Genomic DNA, 23,247 nt, shown 5'->3' on the forward strand with positions numbered 1-23,247 from the left:
CGGTTTGTGAGACTTTTTTTTACAGTGTTATCTTGATCAAGCCTTTGGAATTTTGGTGCAACATCTGTGTGTTGAGGTGCACCTGCATGCCTTCAGTTATGAGCCAGAACAGCTTTTTCATAGCTGTGCTTCACTGTGCCATGAAGTGGGTTCAGTTTGCTGGTGCTAGGTCAAGCTGTTGCTGTTAGATCAGCCTGTAAATCAGTGCTTCACTTTTTTTGTCTCTTTCTATGAACAATCTGCTACTGTAGGTGCTGCTCTTCACTAATCTCTGATTTGTAAGGCGTCTAGGCTTATCTGAAAGTAGTAATATGTGTATGTCACATAATAATTTTTATTTTTTATTGTTGCACGATTTTGAAGGCTGTTCTAATAGAACCTTGAGGAAACAAATTTGTAACCTTGCAAAATGTGCTACATTACTCACAGTTTATTAATGGTTTTAGAATAACAGTTTAGGTAGTGATCAACCCCCATTGCCCCACCCCAAGAACGTACTCTGAAACAGAGTTAACGTTGGTGTTGGCAAGTTTTGCTTTCTCAGTCTCTCATTAAATTCAGATGAGCAAGATTTATTTCTTCCTTGTGTAAGGAGGTGGATGGGAGTGAGACACCTGAGAAGTGAAAAGAATGCAGGAGGCAGGTGGAATCATTACATGACAAGGGAGCCATGTGTCTGTAGCTTGTTCTGGGTCCTACAAGACCTTCTTGTATGGTTCATTGTGTGACAACAGGAAGCTCATTGAAACAAACAGAAGATAAATGTAGGAAATGGTAAATTGAGATAATTTATTAAAGATCATGTAATTTTTAGCATTCTTTCTACCAACTAGCTGTCTAGTTAGTAGCAGAGAGTGTGAAGGTTATTTGAAATGTTGTTTGTTGTGTTTGGGTTTTTTAACTTTTATTTTGTCATAACATTTTCTTTTGAGTATGGTTGCTCCGTGTTTGTACAGACTGTTTGTATTTTTCTGTTGGATGTTAGCCTTTGCCTTCTCCTTAGCAGAAAATAGTTTCGTTGCAAGCTTGAATTTACTTGATTTTTACATAGGGTGCTTCTAGCTCATAATTTTTCAGTTTTGTAAGACTGATATTCATAAAAATTTACAGTGTTACATTAATTAAGATGGTGGCATTTTGGTTCGCTAAGGCTATAATAATTCTAGACCGAGTCCTGAAACATGAATGTAGTGCAGATGTTTTAAGAACTGGACCCTTGTTTTATTTTTTACTATAATTAAAATATTTTAATACCTTCTCTGTAATTGTATGGGCTTAATGTTTATTTGAGTTGTGAATGCCTTTGGTTAAAATGTGTAGCTGTGATGGTTGTCCTTTAATTCTAAAAATCAAAATAAAAAAAGTGACTGAAATCGGATGGTAATGGCTTTTATATTAACTCGTAGTAAAACTTATTTACGATGGATTTACTAGGAGTTCAGTAAACCTATAAGCATTTAATACTCTAGCTATTTCAGTATTTAGTAGTGAAAAGTAGATTGCTTATTTGTAAACTACATTGATTTGTGAAATGCTCTTTTACATATTTACTTTTATACTAACAGTGTTTTCTTTATATGGAATCATTACTTTAATGACAAAAAGCCTAGGCACATATGAAAGTGAATAGCTGCTAAAGAGTAGCTGAGTGTGTATCTGTTAGTAAATTTGCTTTACAAAAAAATCAAAATACTTTCAGTGCATTCATAAGCTATTTTCATCTTTGTCTCATGGAGACAAATTAGTATGTGTGAATCTAAAGCCAGCAGAAGAAGAGATTTTCTTTAAAAACAACCCCCCAGAAAACCCCAAACGAAAGCCCCAAAAAACCCCCAAACCCCACTCTAATTTTGGTTGAACTAAATGTAAGGAGAATGTCATCCCAGGAGAGAAAATGCTGAAATGACTGACTGGGTTAGGGAAGATTCCTGCTTATCCAAGAGCCACTGTGCAGTGCTGCTGTTGTCATGGCATCCCCCCTCTCTTGGTCCAGGCACAGAATGTATGGCGAAACCGTTGGTGCCGCTGTCCCTTCACTGGTTTAGAATAAATATTACAGAAGAGGGAAGAATTCACAAATCATGGATTGGTCTCCTTAGGTTTCTGATTCTAATGTCAGTGGGAAGTTGCTGCTTTACACTGGCTTCTAGAAAATGTCTGTACCTCGATGGAATCTGAGTCATGTTCTTCAACGAGTATGTGCATGCATGCATGCACACACTCAAAATACAGTTCTTTTACTAAATTGTACTTATATTCTTCCATAAGAAGAAAATTTATTTTGCTGGTTTGCTTCAGATATTTCAAAATTTTGAGTTTCAAATTTTAAGCAAATCTGAAATTTGATGGGGTTTAATGCCTCCTTTCTGCTAGGGTGAATATTTCTTAAACAGATTAGAATTTCTACCATCTGACCAAAAGCTTTTGTGTGGGTCTATACTTTCCTTAATGTATCTTTTAAATTAAAGACCATAATGTCACTTGTGCAACTTTTCTCTTTGTGGCTTTGTGAGCAGTGGGTGTCTAAAACCTCCCTAGCTGGAAAAAGTACTGTTAGTGTAATCCAGAGCTCTCCATATTTCATTAAAATACCTCTAATAAGGTTTTTTTCACGTGTTTTCTTGTAATTTTCTTCATCTCAGAAGGGCCATTCAGCTTGATAGGGTCAGAAATCCGAACTGTCAGTTTTATTAACATTGGCAGGGAAATCCCCTAGTGATCCAGTTATGATAAAATGGGGTGTGTTTTAAATTTAGGGTAGTTGGAAAGCCATAGATACTTTCCTATTAAGAATTCAAAACTTATTATATTTTAAAAATATCAAAATTTATCATCATAGTTAATCCTACTTGGATGGCACTTTAAAAAGTATGGAAAAATTAGTTGTCCTTTGTAGATATTTTTAATTTTGCAGATTAGATTAATGAGTAAAAAAAGCTTTGGAAAACTTTCTCCATCAGGAAATGATACTTTTGCTAATACTTACTGAAGGATAAATAATGAATTCTTTTTACTTGTGAAGAGGACTAATTGTCTTAGCACCTTTCTGTTTGCAGTCAGTCAGTAAAAGCATTGTGCTTGGTCAGTGATGCTTTTTGCTGGTTGATGTCATATTTGTTTATTGCCACAGGTAAATTTGGAGGAAAGCAGGAACTCCATTATTGGGATATTTTCTTGGTTCATTAGGTGATCTTTGCTGGGGTGTGTGTGTGCGTGTGTATCGTAGCAGTTTTCTCTATTTTCCAAAAACAATTGCACAAAAGGTCTGTAAGGAGGTTCATCAATTTTTCATGACCACTGTTCTAGATTTTAAAATACCACAAAACCATCCACAATCTGTCCTTCCTCTAGGAGTTCAGACACTTTGTTAGCAGTTTGTCTGGACTATGAATACATAATAAGATCTTCGGTGTGTATTGTAAAGCTTCAGCAAGAAAATGATAAAGATGTGAATTCAGGAAACCGCAATTGTATGTGGTACTTTTAAAATACACAGATCCTTCTTGTCTCCAGAGACCAGTCTTGATAAATCTTCCAAGAAGGTTTCCAGTTATGAAGCACTTCCAAAAAAGAGTCCAGATGGCTACTTAAAATATTAATAGTAATCACTATGGTTAAAAATGTCCTTGTATCAAGAAGAGGTGCTCTGGATGCTCATTACAGTGGAATTGTTTAAAACTATGTGTGAGTTTGGGATGGTGGCTATAAGGATATGGGTTTCAGCTAAACGGAAGAAAAGAATCATAGACAGGTGGAAGGGGCCAAACAATAGAGAGGAAAATCGGGGAATTTCCAGGTAATGATGGGGTTTGTATATGTTAAACTGGCATCCCTTTGGGGTGAAAAATGTGTGAAGCAAGTAGCAAGAAATGAACTCTGAAATGGAATTAATTTCCATGTGTTAGGAGTTGCGTATCTTAAGGAACATGATTATCTCTTTTAATATGAGGCAATTTAATAAATGGCCATTGGAATAAGACTAATGGCCTTGAATACGGGCTGTACTTGCTCATGACAGGGTCTGAATTTTATGTACGTGTTTGTTTAGCTGCACTATCTTTATGTCATCTCATGATGTTTCATGAAGCAGCAAAAAGTGAAGATCGTAGCCCAGGCAGGCTGCAGTTGCTTCTGCCTCTCTCGCTAATAAGATGCTGATTTCTGAATGAGCTCCATGCTGCAGAGGAGCCCTGCTGGAAGGGAGTCACCATAATTGCTCAAATTGGAGCTTTTCTGTGCTTGTCTTTCACGTGGCGGGGAGTGGGTTGGCAACAGAGAGAGCAGTTTTGTCTCTCTTGCTTGATATCTGACAGAGTATTTGGGAAGATAGCAAGGCAGGGTTTGTGTGCAGTGTTACCAGCTTGCTTTTGATGCCTGGTTCTGTCTTGTGTGCCTCAGATGTGAGACTGTTGCTTTCCCAGCATGTTGAGTGACAAGAAAAAGAAAGCGTGTGCATGCAGAGTGGAGTACGGCCTGAATCACACTTTCTATACCTCAGCTGTACTCTGAATTGTAGAACAGTTGAAGAATTCAATCCTTTCAGTATTTTTCTAAAGCAGCAATGCAGATAACTGATACTTTTTAAAGTCATGAACTCTACTTTCCCCATAATACCTTTAAATTGCTTTGTGTTAAAATGTGCAAGTTTATGTAGAATTCAGTTCCTTACACTGGTGCAACAGCTCACACAAATTGTTTCAGAAATAACAAAAAGGTTACTGGACCATCGCTAAATGGCATGCATACAAATTATTTATAATGGCAAGGCATGGCTGCAGCATGGATTTTTCTTATTTTCCCTTTCAGTATGTTTCTGCTTAGGGACATGGTTTAGTGGTGGGATGGCAGTGTTAGGTTGATCTAGCTGTTGTCTTTGAACATCTCTTTCCAGGTTGTATGATCTCGTCTTAATTCACTGTGACTACATTAAAGTCTTTCCTTCTGGAACTGGAGAGGAGGGGAGTGGGGAAACAGAGTCCACGTCCTCTGCTCTGACTTACATTTCTTAAATCCTGTTAAGACCTGAGGTATTCAGGGGCTGCTGTTGTGCTGAATTTGATTGAAGCCAATCATCTATCTAGAGTAAAAACTTACTTGGGGTTAGGTAGGGATTTGTGTACCCACTCTAAATATGGGAAAACTGGGCTTATTTCTAAAACCTTAATTTCATCCAATTAAATATATACAACTTAATGTTGTGCAGTAGATGCATTGTGTACTTAATAACTGTTTGATAATTTAAATTTATTTTCATGGAGTAACCTGTACCTTTTCTATTGCACGTGTTAAAAAGTGCCTTACAGAAAGACTCCTTCACCAGTAAAGAAATGTTCTGTGAGGAAATGATCAGTAATTGCTGTGTCTGGCTATTTGAGGAATGATGATTAATTTATTTTTCATCAGTTCCTGTTAGGTAAAGGAACATGATTACCTCCACCATATGACCACACGGTTCTGAGAAACAGAATGAATGACTCAAATATCCATATATTTTGCATTGTCTGTTTTCTCTGTCGTTTATGGGGTTTGGGAGGCAATAGTTTTCTGTCAAACTATACCTACTCAAAATACTGCTTCATAGGTCTCGGCTGAAGTTCCAGTTGCTCAGCAGTTCTGCAAATCAAACCCTAGAGCATACAGTCAGGTACTAGGAAATGAAAAATGTACGGTGAAATGACTGTATGCTAAGGCTTTTGATTTACACTGAGCAGAAATTGGCAAAGGCAAAGATAAGAGCTAACTCTCCAGGATAGTATTCAGTCACTTTAATTGTGATTCTCCTTTTTTTTTGTATTTTTGCAGCCTGTACAGGAAACGGGCTTTCATCTTCATTTGTTGCAGATTCATCCCATACAATGAGCAAGGCATGGGCCTGATGGTGCATAATCAAGTGATTTAAAATTTTATTGATACTACAAAGCACATACACACATAGCTGCTGAAGCGAGGATTCTGAATTACTTCTATAGTAAGTGAATAGAGATGTGTAACTTAACATGAAAAGTAACATCTAAGGTTGTAACTACCTTAGAGTGTTGGTCAGGAATGCATTTTTGAAACAAATGTTTCAACTCTTAGTTGTCCCCTCATATTATGTGTTGGCTTTCATCATAGAGCCATCTCAAAGTACATGTACTAGATTTCTTCATAATATAACGATGTGGAGTGATGTGCTCCAGTAGCATATCCAATACACTCCACTTCAATCAAGCCTACTGCGTGGCACTGACTAGAGGTGATAGAAGTGGCCCTTCTCGCCTTTTGCTCTCTTCCTTCTTTATAACCTCCAAAATAATGGATGTCAGGCTGTTATTATGAAATGTTTTGCAATAATAGCTCGAACCATTTTCAAGTGGTTCTCTTATGGGATGCAGGAATCTTGCTTAGCTAAGTAAGGAACCTAAAATTGATGATGCGACTACCTCATATAACAGACGAGCACGAAGCTACAGAGTTAACATGCACAGACAACTTGAATTCTAGCATCTCCTTGCTCATCAGGGCTTGAGTTGGCAAATGTCGCGTGCTTTTAACATCCTTTTTTTTTGTGTGTGTAATTATATACTATATGCTTCACTGCAGTTTCATTTTGAGACCTCATTAGGAAGACTGTAAGAGAGTACATATGTCTTTAGTCATGGCAGGTTTTATTCCAAGCCATGATATGTAACTATCACCTAAAATCTATATTAAAAGATTTTAGGCTGCGATGAGGAACGCAAGTCTAAAGACTTGAAAAGCCTGATGAAAGGTGACTGGGGAGGTTAAGCCTACATATAGTTTAAAAGGAGAGGAAATCAATATAAACTAGTGGAGAAAAATTAATATCATCAAAGCAATTTCTGCATTACTAGTCACTGTTTCTCAAACTCTACTACATAAATATGTCTAAATTTTTCATTAACATGGAAACAAATTTTTCCCACCTTTCTGTTGCAGAAATTAGCTTCCTTACTAGCTGAAAAGGCTGAAATATATACCTCCAATTAAGGAGGAGAGGAGAGAAACTATGATTGCTTTATCTGAAGGATTCTAGTTACTGGCTTCTAACCTCTCTGGAATAATTTGGTTGTTTGAAGGGACTCAAATGCCATGGGGCTAGAATGAAGGAAAAGTCTAGATCGTCTTACATAGTTAAGGGAATTCTCAGATCTTTCAGAAATAAATCTTAGTCTAATTGTCACAAACTTTGTGGTAGCTTCCTCAATGTAAACGTAAAGAGCTATTGCAAATAGCAAAGGTAAATTCAAGAATTCAAGGAAACACGTAAGGCCGTATTTTGGAACTCTGATCAGAGATATTGTGATTAAAGGTAAAGAACTTTCTGTGTGTGGGCAGTAGGACAAGAGTAGCGTCACAAATACGGATGGGTGCTTTGTGAATTAGTGGTAGGGTGGTAAGAAAGATTGATGTATAAAAAATACACATATATACACATGTATATATATATTTATATGTAATATATATTTCTTGTTGTATTATCTGGTACCTCTTGCCATTATTGGGGCCTTATTACTTATGTGTGTGTGCGCACACACCCTTAAATATTCCATGACCTCAAGATCTGACAGTCAAATACAAAAAAGGCAAAGGGACCAAGATATCTTAATTCACAGGAAGGAAACCGTTATGCAGTGAGAATACGCAGTTGATGTAGCAATTTCTCCCAGCATACACCCATACTATTTCTGTACTTCAGAGTTCTGTACTTCTGTATTTTCTGTACTTCAAAATATGCTACAAATATATATTTACATATGTGTGTATATGCGTGTGTATGTAGAAATATATATATGCAGTGGTGTCAGAGGTGTTTTCCTGAGGCCAGTTGTGGGTTTTTGTTTTTTTGTTTTTTTGGTTTTTTTAATCAACTTTATATATTGTGGAAGTAACCTCCAGCAAAAAAAATGAGATAAAAATACAGACTGATATTTCTAACTTGAAAAAAATAGTTAAGATTTAAAATAAATCTTGAGATTTATTTCCAAGAATTTTTGTGTGAGGGGTAAGGGTAAACTTAATTGTATGTTAGATTCATAAAAGACAGCACATCCAAAGACATGATTATAACTTCTCAAACAGTAAAAGTTGAGGAACATAAGCAGCAGCTCTAGAACTCCTGTGTTTGGATGAATATTGGTTTGACTAAAGCAACAAAAATGTCATCCCAAGTGCTACTAGTGCAAAGGGGAAAAAATAAAAACAAGACAGAAAAAGTAGTATAGTTTCCAGGGAGAAGAGTAGCTCTGCAGAGAAGGTCTTTTAATTAACTGAGCACCACAAGATTCAGTCTCTGATTACAGATTCATTTAAGAATAACATAGAGAAAGGTGCCTAGGCCTGTCTTAAAAAGACAACATGTCAAAAGTTATGTGTTCAGCAACTCTGAAAATTATAGTTTTTTAGATGTAGCTGCATGATTTTATTCATACATGTAGTTAAGTTTTCCTTAACCTTGGTGTTTGTTTCTGTGTCTGTAGAACAGTGGTGATAGATTAGAAAAGGTGTGAGACTGATTTTGAAACTCCTTGAATCTCATCCAGAATAGAATCAAAGACAGGTTAGTAAAGCCTGTTTCAGGGTAGCTTTTGCCTATGAAAAGACGATACATAGCAGAGAAAGCAATATGGTACACTGATACACGTTTTATAGATACACGTCAAAGGTATGTTTAAAAAAAAGAAGTTATATAATTTCACAGTTTATATGCGGATGACACGTTTTCATAGGTTATGTCCTTTTCAGACGTGGGTGATAATGACAGCAGGACTCACGCATTATAATTGTTCCTCCCTCAGGAAGGAACAACAGCTTACCAGAAAGCCAGTACTCATCTCATAGTTAACTACTTTCCCCTATTAGTATTTTTAGCCTTCAATTAACTGTTCTGTTTAGTGAATACTTTTGATCTATTATTATATCTGTAAAAAAATTGGTTTTTTTTAAAAAAGCTCTTATTGTCAATCCATTTTTCAATGTTTCTTCAAATTAATGAAGATCGTAAAAATATAGACATTGTATAGACATTGAAGACATATCTGTATTAAAAAAACCAACTCTGCTTGCTTTGTGCGTTTTTGAGTCGTCTTACACTTTTCTTTATTTGTCAGAAAGTCTAACACAGTTTAATCTGTCTGAAACAATGAGCTTTCAGTCTGTGGAAGTAAGACAATTCTTATTCCGAAAAGATACTGCTTGGTCTTGCTGTCAGTACATTTTGTATAGTGCTTGAATGGCCCTATTGTCCTCTTGTGCACTCAAAAGTGAATGAATTTATCTTTCGAAGTGGAGCATTTCTTTCTTCCCTGTACCAATTCCCACTTCTGTTTCTGAAGGAGAGAACAAGACTGCACTCCTGAAAGCATATAATTCTGAACCTTGAAAATGAGATTCCAGTGTACCCGTCGCTCACAAAGCCTGGTTTATGCCAAGTGTTGTGCAGTTACGACAGAGTTTGTTTGGACCGTTATGGAAATGACTTCACTCTAATGTACCAGTGAAACTGGTTAATTTGCTACCACCTTCAGTTCTGAAGAGCACATTCCTCGCTTCTAATTTCTTAGCCTTTCTGACATTCCTTATACTGAAATTCAGTACTGTAAGTTCTTACGCACTGGCTGAATTTAAAATGTGGTAATAGTTGTTCTCTCTTTAGTGGGATTGTACATACACTGGGTACGTGTGCAAATTATGGAGGGTTTGTGCTCCAGCTAAAGGTAATGACTTTCAAATTAATGTATTTCATTTCTAGAGTGCCTTCTTAGTTCTGCATTCTTAAGTTCAGTACAATAAAGTTTGGTGTCTGTCTTCACAGACATAAATGTGTGTGATCTTTGGCTTTCAGGGTGCTTCCATGCAGCCTGTTCCCATTTTGCCCCAAGGCAAGTGGGCACAGCTGTTTGAAGGCATAAAAAAAAAAGAGACTGAAGGGAATATAGGATAGACATATTCAAGAAGGAATTGTATGGAAGAGGTAGGTGAACAAAGTTTAGTTACCGTTTCTTTTCTCTAATGCCTTGTAATGAAATTCTGGGTTATCAGGAAAAAAAATCTCAATGTCCATGTACAAAAGGAACTACTTTATTGCACAGCTGTATTTGGGAAATTTATGAAGTAGGATGCTGCAAAGGCCTCAAAGCTTGAATTTGTTTAAATTCCTTGAGGATGTGGCTGTCAAGGGCTAGTAAGTATGGTGGCTTGGCTGCAACTATTTGTTCTGGGACTTTTCGAGCTGGAAGTCCTTAGATTGCTGGAAGCTTATTTGGGAAGATGAGAACGTATCTTTTCTTATTTACATTCTTTTTATGATAGTTGTCAGTAGTAAGCGCTTAAATGGAAGCTAATCTACTAGGTGTACTTTTGATCTGGCTCAATATGGTAGTTACTATTTCAGTTGTCTTCATTACTCGTCACGTAACTTCAGTAAATTCTTAATCTGGACCTAAAAGTATATTGAACTTCTGTTAACCGTGGCTTCTGGCAGTTCATAAACACAAAATGCATTGCACTGTTGTTCAGGTACAAGTACAGACTCGTTACCTGTCCTTTAAACATCAGGACTTCTTAAAGCCAATTGTTTGAAATAATTGAAACCAGCAAATGAAACCTGCATTTAATTTACATGTCAGAAGCACAAGACATTTAATTCTAGAAAGTTAAAGGTTATTTTTTTCATTTTGCTCATTTGATTTAAGACAATGCTGCTGCTAGAAATAAAAATTTAGTATTTTTCTATCCTCAATACTCTTTTTTTTTTTTTTTTTTTTTTTTTTTTTTTTTTTTTTTACCCTATATTTCATGCTTCTTTTTTCTCACTGGTGATTGTCTGACTTTAAGAATGCTTCACTGCTACCAAGCATGCTGTCAAGTTCATACTTGAAAAGAGATTATTCTGCCCACTCTTTTCCCATAGAACTGATCTTTGAGGATGAATTAGGGACTGTGTAGGCTTCAGAGAACTCTTCGCTCTCTTCTAAGGCAGATATGTCAGTATGAAAACCATTGATTTATGGGAAAGTGGGGTGGGGGCTGAAGTTGAGAGGAGAGAACAAAAATGTCTATGTTACCGGATATGAGGGTAGAAGAAAGGTAGAAATACTAAAAAATATATTATATGAGGAGCGGCTAAGCCAGGGTACTTGTTGTAAAGTTACTACTTTTTATAAAGCTTTGTGCTGAAATCCACACCTGAGTTCCACACTGTTGCCATCAAAGGTAAAAGAAGGTAAAAAAATAAGTCTGGCAAGGAAACATTAGCAGACTTATCCCACACTATGTTTAATTAGTGGAAATTATGGCATGTTAGAAATCTTGGCTTAAAATGGACACTATAATGCCTTTTGGGGCATAATTCTCTTCTATGCCCTTTGTTACCTTAATGTGATATAATTAGTACTTCCACTTGTGAGTAGACCCATATGTGTGTTTTATGTCAGATTTAGCCTTATCAATTATGGCTAAAATTATATTTTTATTTGCTCCTACCTGAAATAGGGGAATGAAGTGAAAAGAAATTTGTGAAGTATCTTCTCCATGTGAACTTTAATGCTCACAAAATTTGAAAGTCTTATGAAGATAAACTTGTCAGTGATGCAGTTTTAAATATATATTTATTAGAAAAACAGTCCCCTCTGCACAGGCAGGTAACCCTGAAGCTTTTCCCCTCCAGTGCTTCTATGTTTATCAGCCCATACCCAACTACTTGTTATGTGGGAGGTAACTTGGTAACATCTTGCAGATGGTAAGATATGTGGATTTGGCTTTTTGCTTGGGTGATGTAGTTTGCTTCTGTTTCTGATGCAGTTACTGTTTCCAAGTATTTCCAGAGGTCAAACCTGTGAAAGTGACTACAGTTAGATGAAAATATATCAGTTTAAGGAGGAGATACTGATAGTGTTCCGAAGAGATCAGAAATAATGTATGTGCCTATCACTGTTTCCAAAATGCATGCATTTGAGATAGCCCCACAAGAGCTCGCTGAACATTTTATTTCCCAGCTGTGTTAATGTAAGATTGATTTTTAAGTACTTTGTTCCATGCAGGGGGAAAAAAAAGTCATTTTTCTTCATTTAAGGCAAAAATGCTTAGTATTTCTAATAATTGAGACACAGATAACATTTTGTGTATTTTAGCTGCTGTACAGGACCTTTTTTTTTTTCCAAAGACATGTTTGATGTGTTTAGTTCATGTAATACATCACAAGCATAAGCAACCAAAGGTTTAAGAAAGAATTTTATACATAATGTATTTTATTTTGTTAAAACAGCCTGTTTAAAAGCAGGCAAAACTGCTGTTAATGAGAAGAATTATTTGGTCACTAAAGCATCATTTAAGCTAGACACTTGCCATAGTTTTGGATCCACATTTTAATGCAATCTGTTATTTGACCTTTTTTTTCACTTTATTAATAGTTACAGTGTGCATTTTTCTCCTATTAACAATCAAGTAAGGTCATTCTAGCAATTAGAAGTGTAATGTTTGGACAAAATTTAGTATAGGTTTACTTATCCATTGATGAGTTAGAAGAGACTTGCATGTTGTGGCCAAAATATGTACTTCTGACCTTTGATTTTTGGACCGTGCTGATTTAATTGTTCTATACATGTTTGATTCTTGAATGATAAAACCCTGAACTTTTGTTTTATTTTCCATAGGATTTTAAGACAGGATTTGGTATCACTTTAATCCCTATGAATGTGGCAAATGTAAAACAAGTGGATCGGACTGCAAAGCAATCTTTTGAAATAATTACTCCTTATAAAAGTTTTAGGTGAGTACTTTAATATTTACATTATAAAATATGCAACTAACTAATGCACTGAAGAAGTACTTGCTTCATACTACAGTGGCTTATCTAGTTTGGATGAAAAGGTGACATTTTTATTAAGAATGTTCAGCAGTTTTTTTAAAAAGCAGAAGGATTTTATTTCCTTTGTTTAGCTGTGTGCTTAATTTTCTACCTCCCTGACTAGACACCCTACGCCCCTACGTATTTTTATGTAGCTGCCTTTGTTCATTCTGTGCAAGGACAGAAGCAAAAAGTCACTTTAAAATCTTGACTCCATCTTAAAGAATAGTAAACCACAGTAGTGAAATAATGTTGCATCCATTTAATATTAAGCATTTTATTTAAAAAGAAAAAACTCAATCATGTGCCATCCATTGCAGAAATCCTCCATTGAAATCCTTAGAAAGTTTCACTTTGGTCCTGTGTTTTGTACTGACTCTTAAGAAAATAAAAGTTTATGCTAATAAAAGCCTGTTGCTAAGTGTTACAGTGTTTCTTAAATGAAACTTCAGTAATGCAAAAGAAGAAGAAATCACTTTGTTCTCCCGGGCTTGCTAAATGTTAGCAAAGAATTTCCTTTCATTCTGGGTCGACTAAGGGTAGCAGCTAAATTAGCCTTGATCAGTGATTTGAATCTGTGGCTAGCTGGTAGATAGCTAGTTCTCTGACCTTCTCTAAGCCATCACCATGTTGGTGTTTTCTTAATATTATTTATATTTTTTAAAAAGATCAATTTAAATGAAAAGCATTTTTTGGCTGTCGTAGTTAGCAAGTCCGTTTTTACTCCTCAGTATGTCTCCGTGTTTCCTTATGTCATTCTATGCTTTTGCTAAAGTTCAGGATTTAAATTTGGTGTGTGGTAGCGTAAAATATTGAAAGTAATTCAGGAACATAACTTGAATGTTACAAAAGCTATGTAGCTCATGCAAGCAGTGGTTTTGTGGAAAACTGAACACGAAAGTTTTCATTGACTAAAAATACAAAACAATACATTCCATCTTAGTATTTATATTGATGTAGAGGAAGATTTTTTGACTGTGATTTCAAGTGTAAATGTAATAAATAAGAGAGACTACAGACTAGGTTTAATTGGGCTTTAAAATAAAGATCAATAACACAGAAAAGTCAATTGTTTCAGCTTTACAGCAGAGTCGGAAAGAGAGAAACAAGACTGGATTGAAGCACTGCAGCAATCGATAGCAGAAACTCTGTCTGATTATGAAGTAGCTGAGAAGATTTGGTTCAATGAGTCCAACAGGAGCTGTGCTGACTGTAAAGCTCCCAGTCCTGACTGGGCATCCATCAATCTCTGTGTTGTCATTTGTAAGAAGTGCGCAGGTAGAGTAATTAATGACAGGCTGTGTGGGTTCTACAAAATGTCATATTTGCATATCTGTGCATGTCCTTGAATTGGCTTTTTTATTTTTACAGTGCCATCCCTGTGGAAGTTTTGACAAACAAAAAGTGAACATAACTTATTTTTTTTTTTTTTTTTTTTATACCAAGGTCATCCTTATTCCAAAGCACTTCCATGCATAAATGACAGGTCTGTAAGGTGATTGGTTTCCCTCAGATGAATAATCCTTCACAATTAGGGGAAATTAAAGACATGCTAGCACTTCATGGGAAATGGCTGGCTTTTGCAAGGCTGGATGCCAAAGGATAACAATTTTCAGTGTATAAATTTGGAGTATTAAATCAATTACATCGGGACATTATTTTATTCACTACTATCAAATGCAATCCACTTTTGGAGGGGTTTTAGTGCTTTTATCTTATATTCAAATGTCAAACCCAGCCTTTTTTTAAAAGCAGCAATTAGGATATATCTGGCTTTGTTAAATACTTTTGTTACCTGAGCAGAAGAGAAACCCAGTTTAAGTGCTTTCATTGAGTAAAAATACTCTTGGATTTTCAGGACAGCACAGATCTTTAGGACCAAGAGATTCAAAGGTCCGGAGTCTAAAAATGGATGCCAGCATTTGGAGCAATGAACTTATTGAGGTATGTTGTGATACTCTAACTCTCTATTCCATCTTGAAAACTCCTGTATCAATAGGACTTATTTATTGCTTTACTCACAAGAAAACTGAACATTATAGCTGCTAAATAATATGCTGCTGTTAGAGTAAACTTGATGTTTCCAAGAATAATGTACCTTTGTGTCATTCAAAATACTCACTTGTTTTAGTAACCATCTGTACAATTTCTTTTAGTATTTCTCCAAGTATCTAGTTTTGGGGGGGCGGGGAAGAAAGAAAATGCTTTTGGAGAGCAATCATGATGGGCCATGTTTGGAAGAGGAAAAGAAAGGAAACTTCTCAGTACTAGTTTAGTTGCTTGGGGTGTTTAAAAAGTGGTGCTGATAGAGAGGGATGAGTCATCAGTGTTTTCTTCAAAACATATGCTAGTCTTCTCTGACTTTTTACTGGTGTTTTCTAATATGTATTGAAATATAACTGGTTAGCCCTGTAAAGCTTAGTTGCTATTGATGGTAAATGATGACTACAGACTTTATTACTCGTCTATAGATGACCATAGGCAGTGACTGAGAGAGGCTTCAATTTCATCTCCTGCAGGCAATTTTCCTGTCTTTAATAACTTTCTTTTTCAACTTTGAGCAGCTGAAAACTATTTAGAGGCTAGCTTCATATACTTCATGCTATTTTGCTTGGTTCTTTTCTTGCACCTCATCCAGCTCTTTATCATCATTGGAAATAAGAGGGCAAACAGTTTTTGGGCAGGAAATCTTCCTCCAGATGAAGAGCTGCATATGGATGCCCCTGCAGAAAAAAGGATAGCATTCATTACACAAAAATACAAAGAAGGAAAATTCAGGAAAACACCTTTCCCCTACAAAACCAAGGAACAGTTGAATAAGGTAATACTAGAATGGGTAAGCCCATACCATGCCTTTTGTATTGTATTTCATCTGTATGCAATTCAGTCATCTTGTTAAAATGGTGAGAAATAAATTTAGAATCTTGAGTGACATTCTTACAGACCTGAATAAGGGTTGTTTTGGAGCCTTTACAGGAGTTATGTCATGATTTCTTAGTTCCTAGTTTTTCCAGATAGTTTTTTGTAAAAGGTTATGGTACATATATGGTGCCTGTAACATGACTTTCGGAGCCATCAGTGCATATGGTTCTTGATTTTTCTTCAAATGCACACTCTAGGGATGCAATTTCCCACTTCTTTAGAGTCCTTCTTTATGTGTTTTTGATATCTTACGTGTCTGACATCTAACATTCCAGTACATTAGATGATTCAGTGTTATCAGTGGTGAAAGTGGCTCATGCACACTTATATAGTAGCCTGTAGGTAATTGGATATAAAACAAGCTAAAATTAATGATGAAAAATGTCTGTTTTCAGTGTTTCCTTTTACACAAATAACACAAATTCTTTACAAAATGGCAAATGCTAATTGTAATTACCAATTTCTGTGTACTTTTTTGATGTCCATTTGACTTCTATTATCTGTTGATTTCAGAGTCATGATTGTTTAGGGTTTATGAATATAGAAGAGTATAAATGCGTATATTTTTACAATGCTAATGCATTCAATTGCTTGAGTCAAATTGTCTCCAAGGGTATGCAGAGACTGTGGGGAGGCAGTAACATTTAAAAGTTATTGTGGTTTGAACAAGAGATGTCTAATTTGTTCAGTGGTTATTGGGTCAAAAAGGAAATGTTATTTTCCATACATTTTATAAGTTGTATGTTAGCTACACACATACGAAGTTAAAATAAGGGCATATAAGAATAGTTGCCGTTAAAACCTTTCTAGCCAAAGCATAGAACCATCTCACTGTACAGCTTGAATTTAGCTTTTCTGCATTTCATTGGAATTGGGAAATATTTTTGAGCTTCATGGGGAACTCTTTAATTTTTTGCAAAATAAAACATTTGGATTATATTCTATTTATTGGTAGCAGCTGTTCAAGAGACTTTATTTAATATTGTAACTATGAACCACAGAACATAGCTCTGTATTACAAGCTTGATTTTTCTGAAGTCTTTGGTTTTTGTTGGTGGGCAGGAAGGATGTCTGTCATTTACCTACTGGGGAAAAATATCAAATGTAATGGTCAAATTCTCTATAGAGACATGAAATTACTATGTAATAAGGTAGTCATTGCCAAGTCATTCTAGAACTTTTACTGAACGGTCTCCCTTGTCATCTTGTGCCTACTGGATGCTTATATGTTTGTTAGAGCAGTTGAATTTTAGAGTAGTACTTTTCTTGTGTTGATTGACTTCTGCCTTAATCATTTCAGAAAAACTCATTCGTTGACTAAATAATTTAAATACATACCAACTCATAGAAGTTGTTATGAGATTGCTGTAATTGTGTAGCTACTCCTGGATAAAACCAGGTTTGGTTTTGGACCAACATTTTGAAAGAGGAAAAGGAAAAAAAAAAAAAGAAAAGGAAAAAAAAAAAGGTTTGTTATGTTTGTCTTCATGTATGCAAAAGCGGAAGGGGACTGATCTTTTAGGATGTGGTGAGATCTTTAAATCTTAAGGGAAAAGATCAGGTATGGAGATACTCTAAAGAATAGTTGCCTTATTGCCTTTGACCATAGGTTTGAAAAACTACCTATGAATTTCAGTCTGTTTCCTAGTGATAGAGTTTAAGAATCAGATTGTATCTCTTTGGTTGAACTTTTGATGTCTAAAACAATAATATTTTTTTCTTTAGTAGTTTTGTGTGAGCAGGAAAATGGGGGGGAATTTTTCATGTAAACAATAAGCTATATATTAATTCTTGTTATCTGTCCCTAGTGAAACTTGTGGCACCAACATCTTGAAAGGTTTGCATTGATGATGGTTTTGGGTTTTCTTTTTTTGCTGTTTCTGTTTGTTTTTTTCTTTTTCTAGATTCAGACCATACTTCATGATTCCTGCTACTTCTCTATGTTTATGGTCTTTGAAAATGCAGGGAAACTGTATTGGAGGTGAAAGGATTTGTATCTAAATTACACGTACTTGTTGGCGATAACTTTCTTATTTAAATGGACTTCTTATTTTCCCTTTCCCTGATAAGGCTCTGTGTGCTGCTGTAGTTAAACAAGATGTGCTAGAAACTCTGATGTTGCTGTTCAGTGGGGCTGATGCTATGTGTGCGACTGGAGACCCTGTTTACAGTACTCCATACTTATTAGCTAAGAAAGCTGGGCAAAGACTGCAAATGGAATTCCTGTACCATAATAAGTTCTCAGGTAGGATATATTGTCTTTGTTTTGATCTTCTGATGTTATATTGAGCAAAAGGGAAGGAAGAAAGGAATTCAGAAGAAAAATTGGCATTGAGTTGAACAACAGTGGTATAGCGGAGTGGGAGTTGTGATGGTGTCAACTGTATTTCAGCAGACAGTGTGTGTAATTGTGTACAAGTTACTTTTATCTTGCTCAGACATCAAGTTTAGGACTTAAATAATTAAAAATCCAATGATAAATCATAGACCTCTTACCCTTTTAACACAGAAGAGAAACATCATCTGTTCTGCCAATATTATCAGGCTTTTACCAGAAAAAAATATTATATACAGTTAACATCTATCCAAAGTAGTTGTCTGGGGCTTTGCTTTTTCTTAAAAATTATTTAAATTGATATCTAACCCTACTGCACACAGACCTACCTGTTTGTTTTTTTTTTTTTTTTTCCACAAACTCTTCTCCCAAAATAAAACTCACCTCGTGAACTTCTAATATGATCCATCCCAGCAAACTGTCTTTTTTTCAGATCACAACTTCTGTTACAGCTTGGAGAATGTCATAAACTTCAGCCGTGAAAGTCAACAGTTCTGGTTGCAGTGTGTGACTGTCACGAGCCTCTTGAAAACAGAAAGCTATTCTTAATAAATAAATAAATAAATAGTAGAGTATGGATGTGCCTGACCTTACCTTTTAAAAGGGCTGTTACAGTATCTGAAGTAGTCTGGGAATGAAAGTTAACATGGAGATTTACACTGAAAAAAACTTAGCTATGCTGCTCTGCAGCCAGCATTGTGGACATACTCCTGGGCCAACTTCCCATTGCCTCGTGCCACTCCACGGAGTAATGCTGCAGAGGCTTGAACAACAAAAGTTTTAGTGGGAGACGCAGGAATGATTTAGGACTTCCTAGAGAAAACATGGTGCCTTAAGTTTTGCCCGAGCATTGCTCTGTCACCAGTGCTAGGCACTGGATCTTAGGATGTTGAGCTCAGTCACTGTGCAAACATGCAGCTATGTTTTGCTTTTTTGTGGTTTTTTTTTTTTTTTTCTAGCTATGCTCTCAAGTGGTCCTAAGGCCACTTGAAGAGAAGCTTACTTTTCTTGGTTCTGTCTTTTCTACTTTAGCCTTCCAGCCAAAGCAGCATCACTATGTGCTGATGCTAGGGTTTGTTCTTCTCTTCAGAGAAAGGGAGATCATTGCAGGTTGACAGTGATTCTCTGAATCATTGTCTGTCTGCTGCCAGAGTTGGTGGTAAACTTCTAGATAAGCCCTCAAGAGAAACAGTTCCCTTCTGTTGATGTTTGTTACATAAGGGATGAAAATAAAAGCTTAGTACACCGGGAAACCGTGGGTTAGATTACATTGGCAAGCAGTGGTACACAATGGCATTGTTGTAACAAATGTGAACTAATGTTTTTTGATGAATACGTAAGAATCTTATTCTAATTATAAAAATAAATCAATAAAATGTATCTATGCTGTAGTAAAGATAATACAGAGCAACTGCATGTCTACAGATATCTACAGATATGCAGTTAAAGACCTGTGGATAAATGGTTATAACTGATGTAACTGAAGTTCTGTGTCTTACTCCTTTTTCTTTTAATAGATTTTCCAAGCTATGATGCTTGTTTTGAAAGTGGCTTCTCTGAAGATTCTTCACATTCCACCTTTCTTTGTGAATTTTTGTACAAAGTTTCTTCTAATACTGTTAAGCTTCTTACAGAGAAGAAATTAAAAGAAGGTACTTCGCTTTTACTTTATGTATTTGAATAATGCATGAATATGTATGGTTTGCATTACTTTGGTTCTTTTTAACTTCTTACATTACTCTTTAAAAGACAAAATGTTTTTAACACGACATCCTCTTTTGATTCGGTAAACCTCTCGGATAAAGAAAATACTGATTGTCTTGATCTCTTTATTCAGTGGTTGACAGAGGAAGAAAACTGAACTACCAAAAAATTACTCTGTTAACAACAGTTATTGATAAATAAAAACCACTTAGAAATAGTTCTCACTTTAATGTTATTTAGATGGATGCTACTAAATGCTGAAAAGTAGTTTCTATCTAAAATGATAATATTCCAGAAATCCTTTAAAAGCGTCACTGACTCTTTAGTAGGAGTCCAAATGGCTAACACCTAGAATATTTCTCAAGCTCACAAATTTTAGAAGTATTCCAAGTGGAAATGAGCACTTCCAAAAACTTTACAACAAATTGAGCTTTGTGAGGTGAAAATGTATGTATATCACAGTAGATGTGATGTAGTAGATGTGGGACCGCTGCTGAATGAAACGGGTGCCCTGGTGACAGAAGATACAGAGAAGGCAGAGCTACTGAATGCCTTCTCTGCTTCAGTCTTCACTGTCGAGGCTGGCCCTCAGGCTCCCCAGTCCTGGCTGGTAAGCGAGCTAGCTTGGAGAAAGGAAGACCTTCCTTCTGTTGATGTGGATCAGGTTAGGGATCTTTTAAGGAAGCTGGACACCCACAAGTCCATGGGCCCCAATGGAATGCACCCGCGAGTGCTGAAGGAACTGTCAGACGTCATTGCGGAGCCACTCTCCATCATCTATGAAAGGTCGTGGAGAACAGGAGAGGTGCCTGATGACTGGAAGATAGCCAATGTCACTCCAGTCTTCAAAAAGGGCAAGAAGGAGGACCCAGGGAACTACAGGCCGGTTAGTCTCACCTCTGTCCCTGGAAAGGGGATGGAACAACTCATTCTGGGTGTCCTCTCCAAGCAAGTGGACGACAAAAAGATCATCAGGAGTACCCAGCACGGATTCACCAAGGGGAAATCATGCCTGACCAATCTGATAGCCTTCTATGATGGCATGACCGGCTGGGTAGACAAAGGGAGAGCGGTGGATGTTGTCTACCTTGACTTCAGCAAGGCTTTTGATACTGTTTCCCATAACATCCTCATAAGGAAGCTCACGAAGTATGGGTTGGATGAGTGGACAGTGAGGTGGATTCGGAACTGGCTGAATGACAGGGCCCAGAGAGTTCTGATCGGCGGGGCAGAGTCCAGTTGGAGGCCGGTAGCTAGCGGAGTTCCCCAGGGCTCCGTACTCGGCCCGGTCTTGTTCAACTTGTTCATCAATGACCTGGACGAGGGGATAGAGTGTACCCTCAGCAAGTTCGCTGATGACACAAAACTGGGAGGAGTGGCTGATACGCCGGAAGGCTGTGCTGCCATTCAGCGGGACCTGGACAGGCTGGAGAGCTGGGCAAAGAGGAACTTGATGAAGTTCAACAAGAGCAAGTGTCGAGTGCTGCACCTGGGGAGGTCGAACCCCATGCACCAATACAGGCTGGGGGATGACCTGCTAGATAGCAGCTCTGCTGAGAGGGACCTGGGAGTCCTGGTGGACAATAAGCTGACAATGAGCCAGCAATGTGCCCTTGTTGCCAAGAAGGCCAATGGTATCCTGGGGTGTATTAAGAGGAGTGTGGCCAGCAGGTCGAGGGAGGTTCTCCTCCCCCTCTACTCTGCCCTGGTGAGACCCCACCTGGAGTACTGTGTCCAGTTCTGGGCTCCCCAGTTCAAGAAAGACGAGGAACTCCTAGAAAGAGTCCAGAGGAGAGCAACTAGGATGATAAAGGGACTGGAGCATCTCCCCTACGAGGAAAGGCTGAGAGAGTTGGGCTTGTTCAGCCTGAAGAAGAGAAGACTGAGAGGGGATCTCATCAACGCATACAAATATCTTAAGGGCGGAAGTCAAGAGGACGGAAGCAGTCTGTTTGCAGTGGTGTCCAGCGACAGGACTAGGGGCAATGGATGCAAACTGAAACACGAGAGGTTTCAGTTGAATATGAGGAAGAACTTCTTCACTCTGAGGGTGGCAGAGCACTGGAACAGGCTGCCCAGGGAGGTTGTGGAGTCTCCTTCTCTGGAGATATTCAAAGCCCGCCTGGATGAAGTCCTGTGTAGCATGCTCTAGGTGAGCCTGCTTTAGCAGGGGGGTTGGACTAGATGATCTCCCGAGATCCCTTCCAACCCTTACGATTCTGTGATTCTGTGATATACATGGTTGTCTGTGTATGTCAGTTTTCTGTGATTTCTTTTTTTTTTTCTCTGAGGGAGATGTTATCAGATGTTTTCATAGCTTTTTTTTTTTTTTTTTTCTTTTTCTCCTGTCTAAACAAACAAATGATGTGGATTTTTAAATCTGGGCTGATTTATGGATCTTGACACAGCACCCTGTGTTGGTATATACATATTTTTGTATGATTATATCCATTTAAGATCCTTAGTGGAGATTAAAGCATGTTAAAGTGCATAACTCCTATTTAAATATGCTTTTGAAGAATCTATGTGTTAATGTGGGTCCAAATACTTGAATGCATTGGGTGATCAACAGAACTAATGCCTGATCACAGGCATTTCCCAGCAGCTTTGCAGTTGTTAACAAAGACACCTCTTATAGCTGCTGGGCAGGACTTGCTTGCGGATTGTTCTGCAAATGCACTGAGCTTGTTCAGGAAAGAAAGGAATAACTGCAAACCTCATTACAGAATCACAGAATCGCAAGGGTTGGAAGGGACCTCGGGAGATCATCTAGACCAACCCCCCTGCTAAAGCAGGCTCTCCTAGAACATTCTACACAGGACTTCATCCAGGTGGGCCTTGAATATCTCCAGAGAAGGAGAGTCCACAACCTCCCTGGGCAGCCTGTTCCAGTGCTCCGTCACCCTTAGAGTAAAGAAGTTTTTCCTCATATTCAACTGAAACCTCTCGTGTTTCAGTTTGCACCCATTGCCCCTAGTCCTGTTGCTGGACACCACTGCAAACAGACTGCTTCCATCCTCGTGACTTCCGCCCTTAAGATATTTGTACGTGTTGATAAGGTCTTGCTCTAAGTGCAGACCTTGTCTTCTGTGCTGTGGGTATCTATATCTATATTAATAATAAAACTTTAAAAAAAAAAAAAAGACCCCACTAAGAGAAGTAGAGGCAATACTACTGGTCTCTTCTAACACAATGGTATATTAGAAGTGCAGTATAAATTGTTAAATACCAGTACAGATTGAGGATTTAGCTATAAATGCTCACAGAATGCCTTCTGTAGTACTTTTGGGGGGGATGTGGTGGAAGTGATCATCATTAGTTAGGATGCCTTAAAAATATGAAGAAAGCCCTCAGACAAGGAACAACTGAATTTTGACTGTCTTCCATCATAAGTTTTTAGTGGACAGAAATAAAGCTGCTTTGAAAGCTTGTAATCTAT

The 23,247-nt window shown here is 37.2% G+C and overlaps 1 protein-coding gene across 1 annotated transcript in view; it reads left to right on the forward strand.

The window, feature by feature from the left end:
* ARAP2 (ArfGAP with RhoGAP domain, ankyrin repeat and PH domain 2) overlaps positions 1-23,247 on the forward strand; it is a gene marked incomplete at its 3' end in the record, with an annotated part of 100,816 nt that overhangs the window by 38,253 nt on the left and 39,316 nt on the right. The window contains exons 9-14 of the mRNA XM_009641067.2: positions 12,654-12,769; positions 13,926-14,125; positions 14,706-14,791; positions 15,486-15,668; positions 17,840-18,014; positions 19,622-19,756. Coding sequence (XP_009639362.1) covers positions 12,654-12,769; positions 13,926-14,125; positions 14,706-14,791; positions 15,486-15,668; positions 17,840-18,014; positions 19,622-19,756 — 895 coding nt within the window. The remainder of the gene's footprint in view (positions 1-12,653; positions 12,770-13,925; positions 14,126-14,705; positions 14,792-15,485; positions 15,669-17,839; positions 18,015-19,621; positions 19,757-23,247) is intronic.

This window comes from Egretta garzetta, unplaced genomic scaffold, assembly GCF_000687185.1.
Source record: "Egretta garzetta isolate BGI_Z169 unplaced genomic scaffold, ASM68718v1 scaffold836, whole genome shotgun sequence".
NCBI lineage: Eukaryota > Metazoa > Chordata > Aves > Pelecaniformes > Ardeidae > Egretta > Egretta garzetta.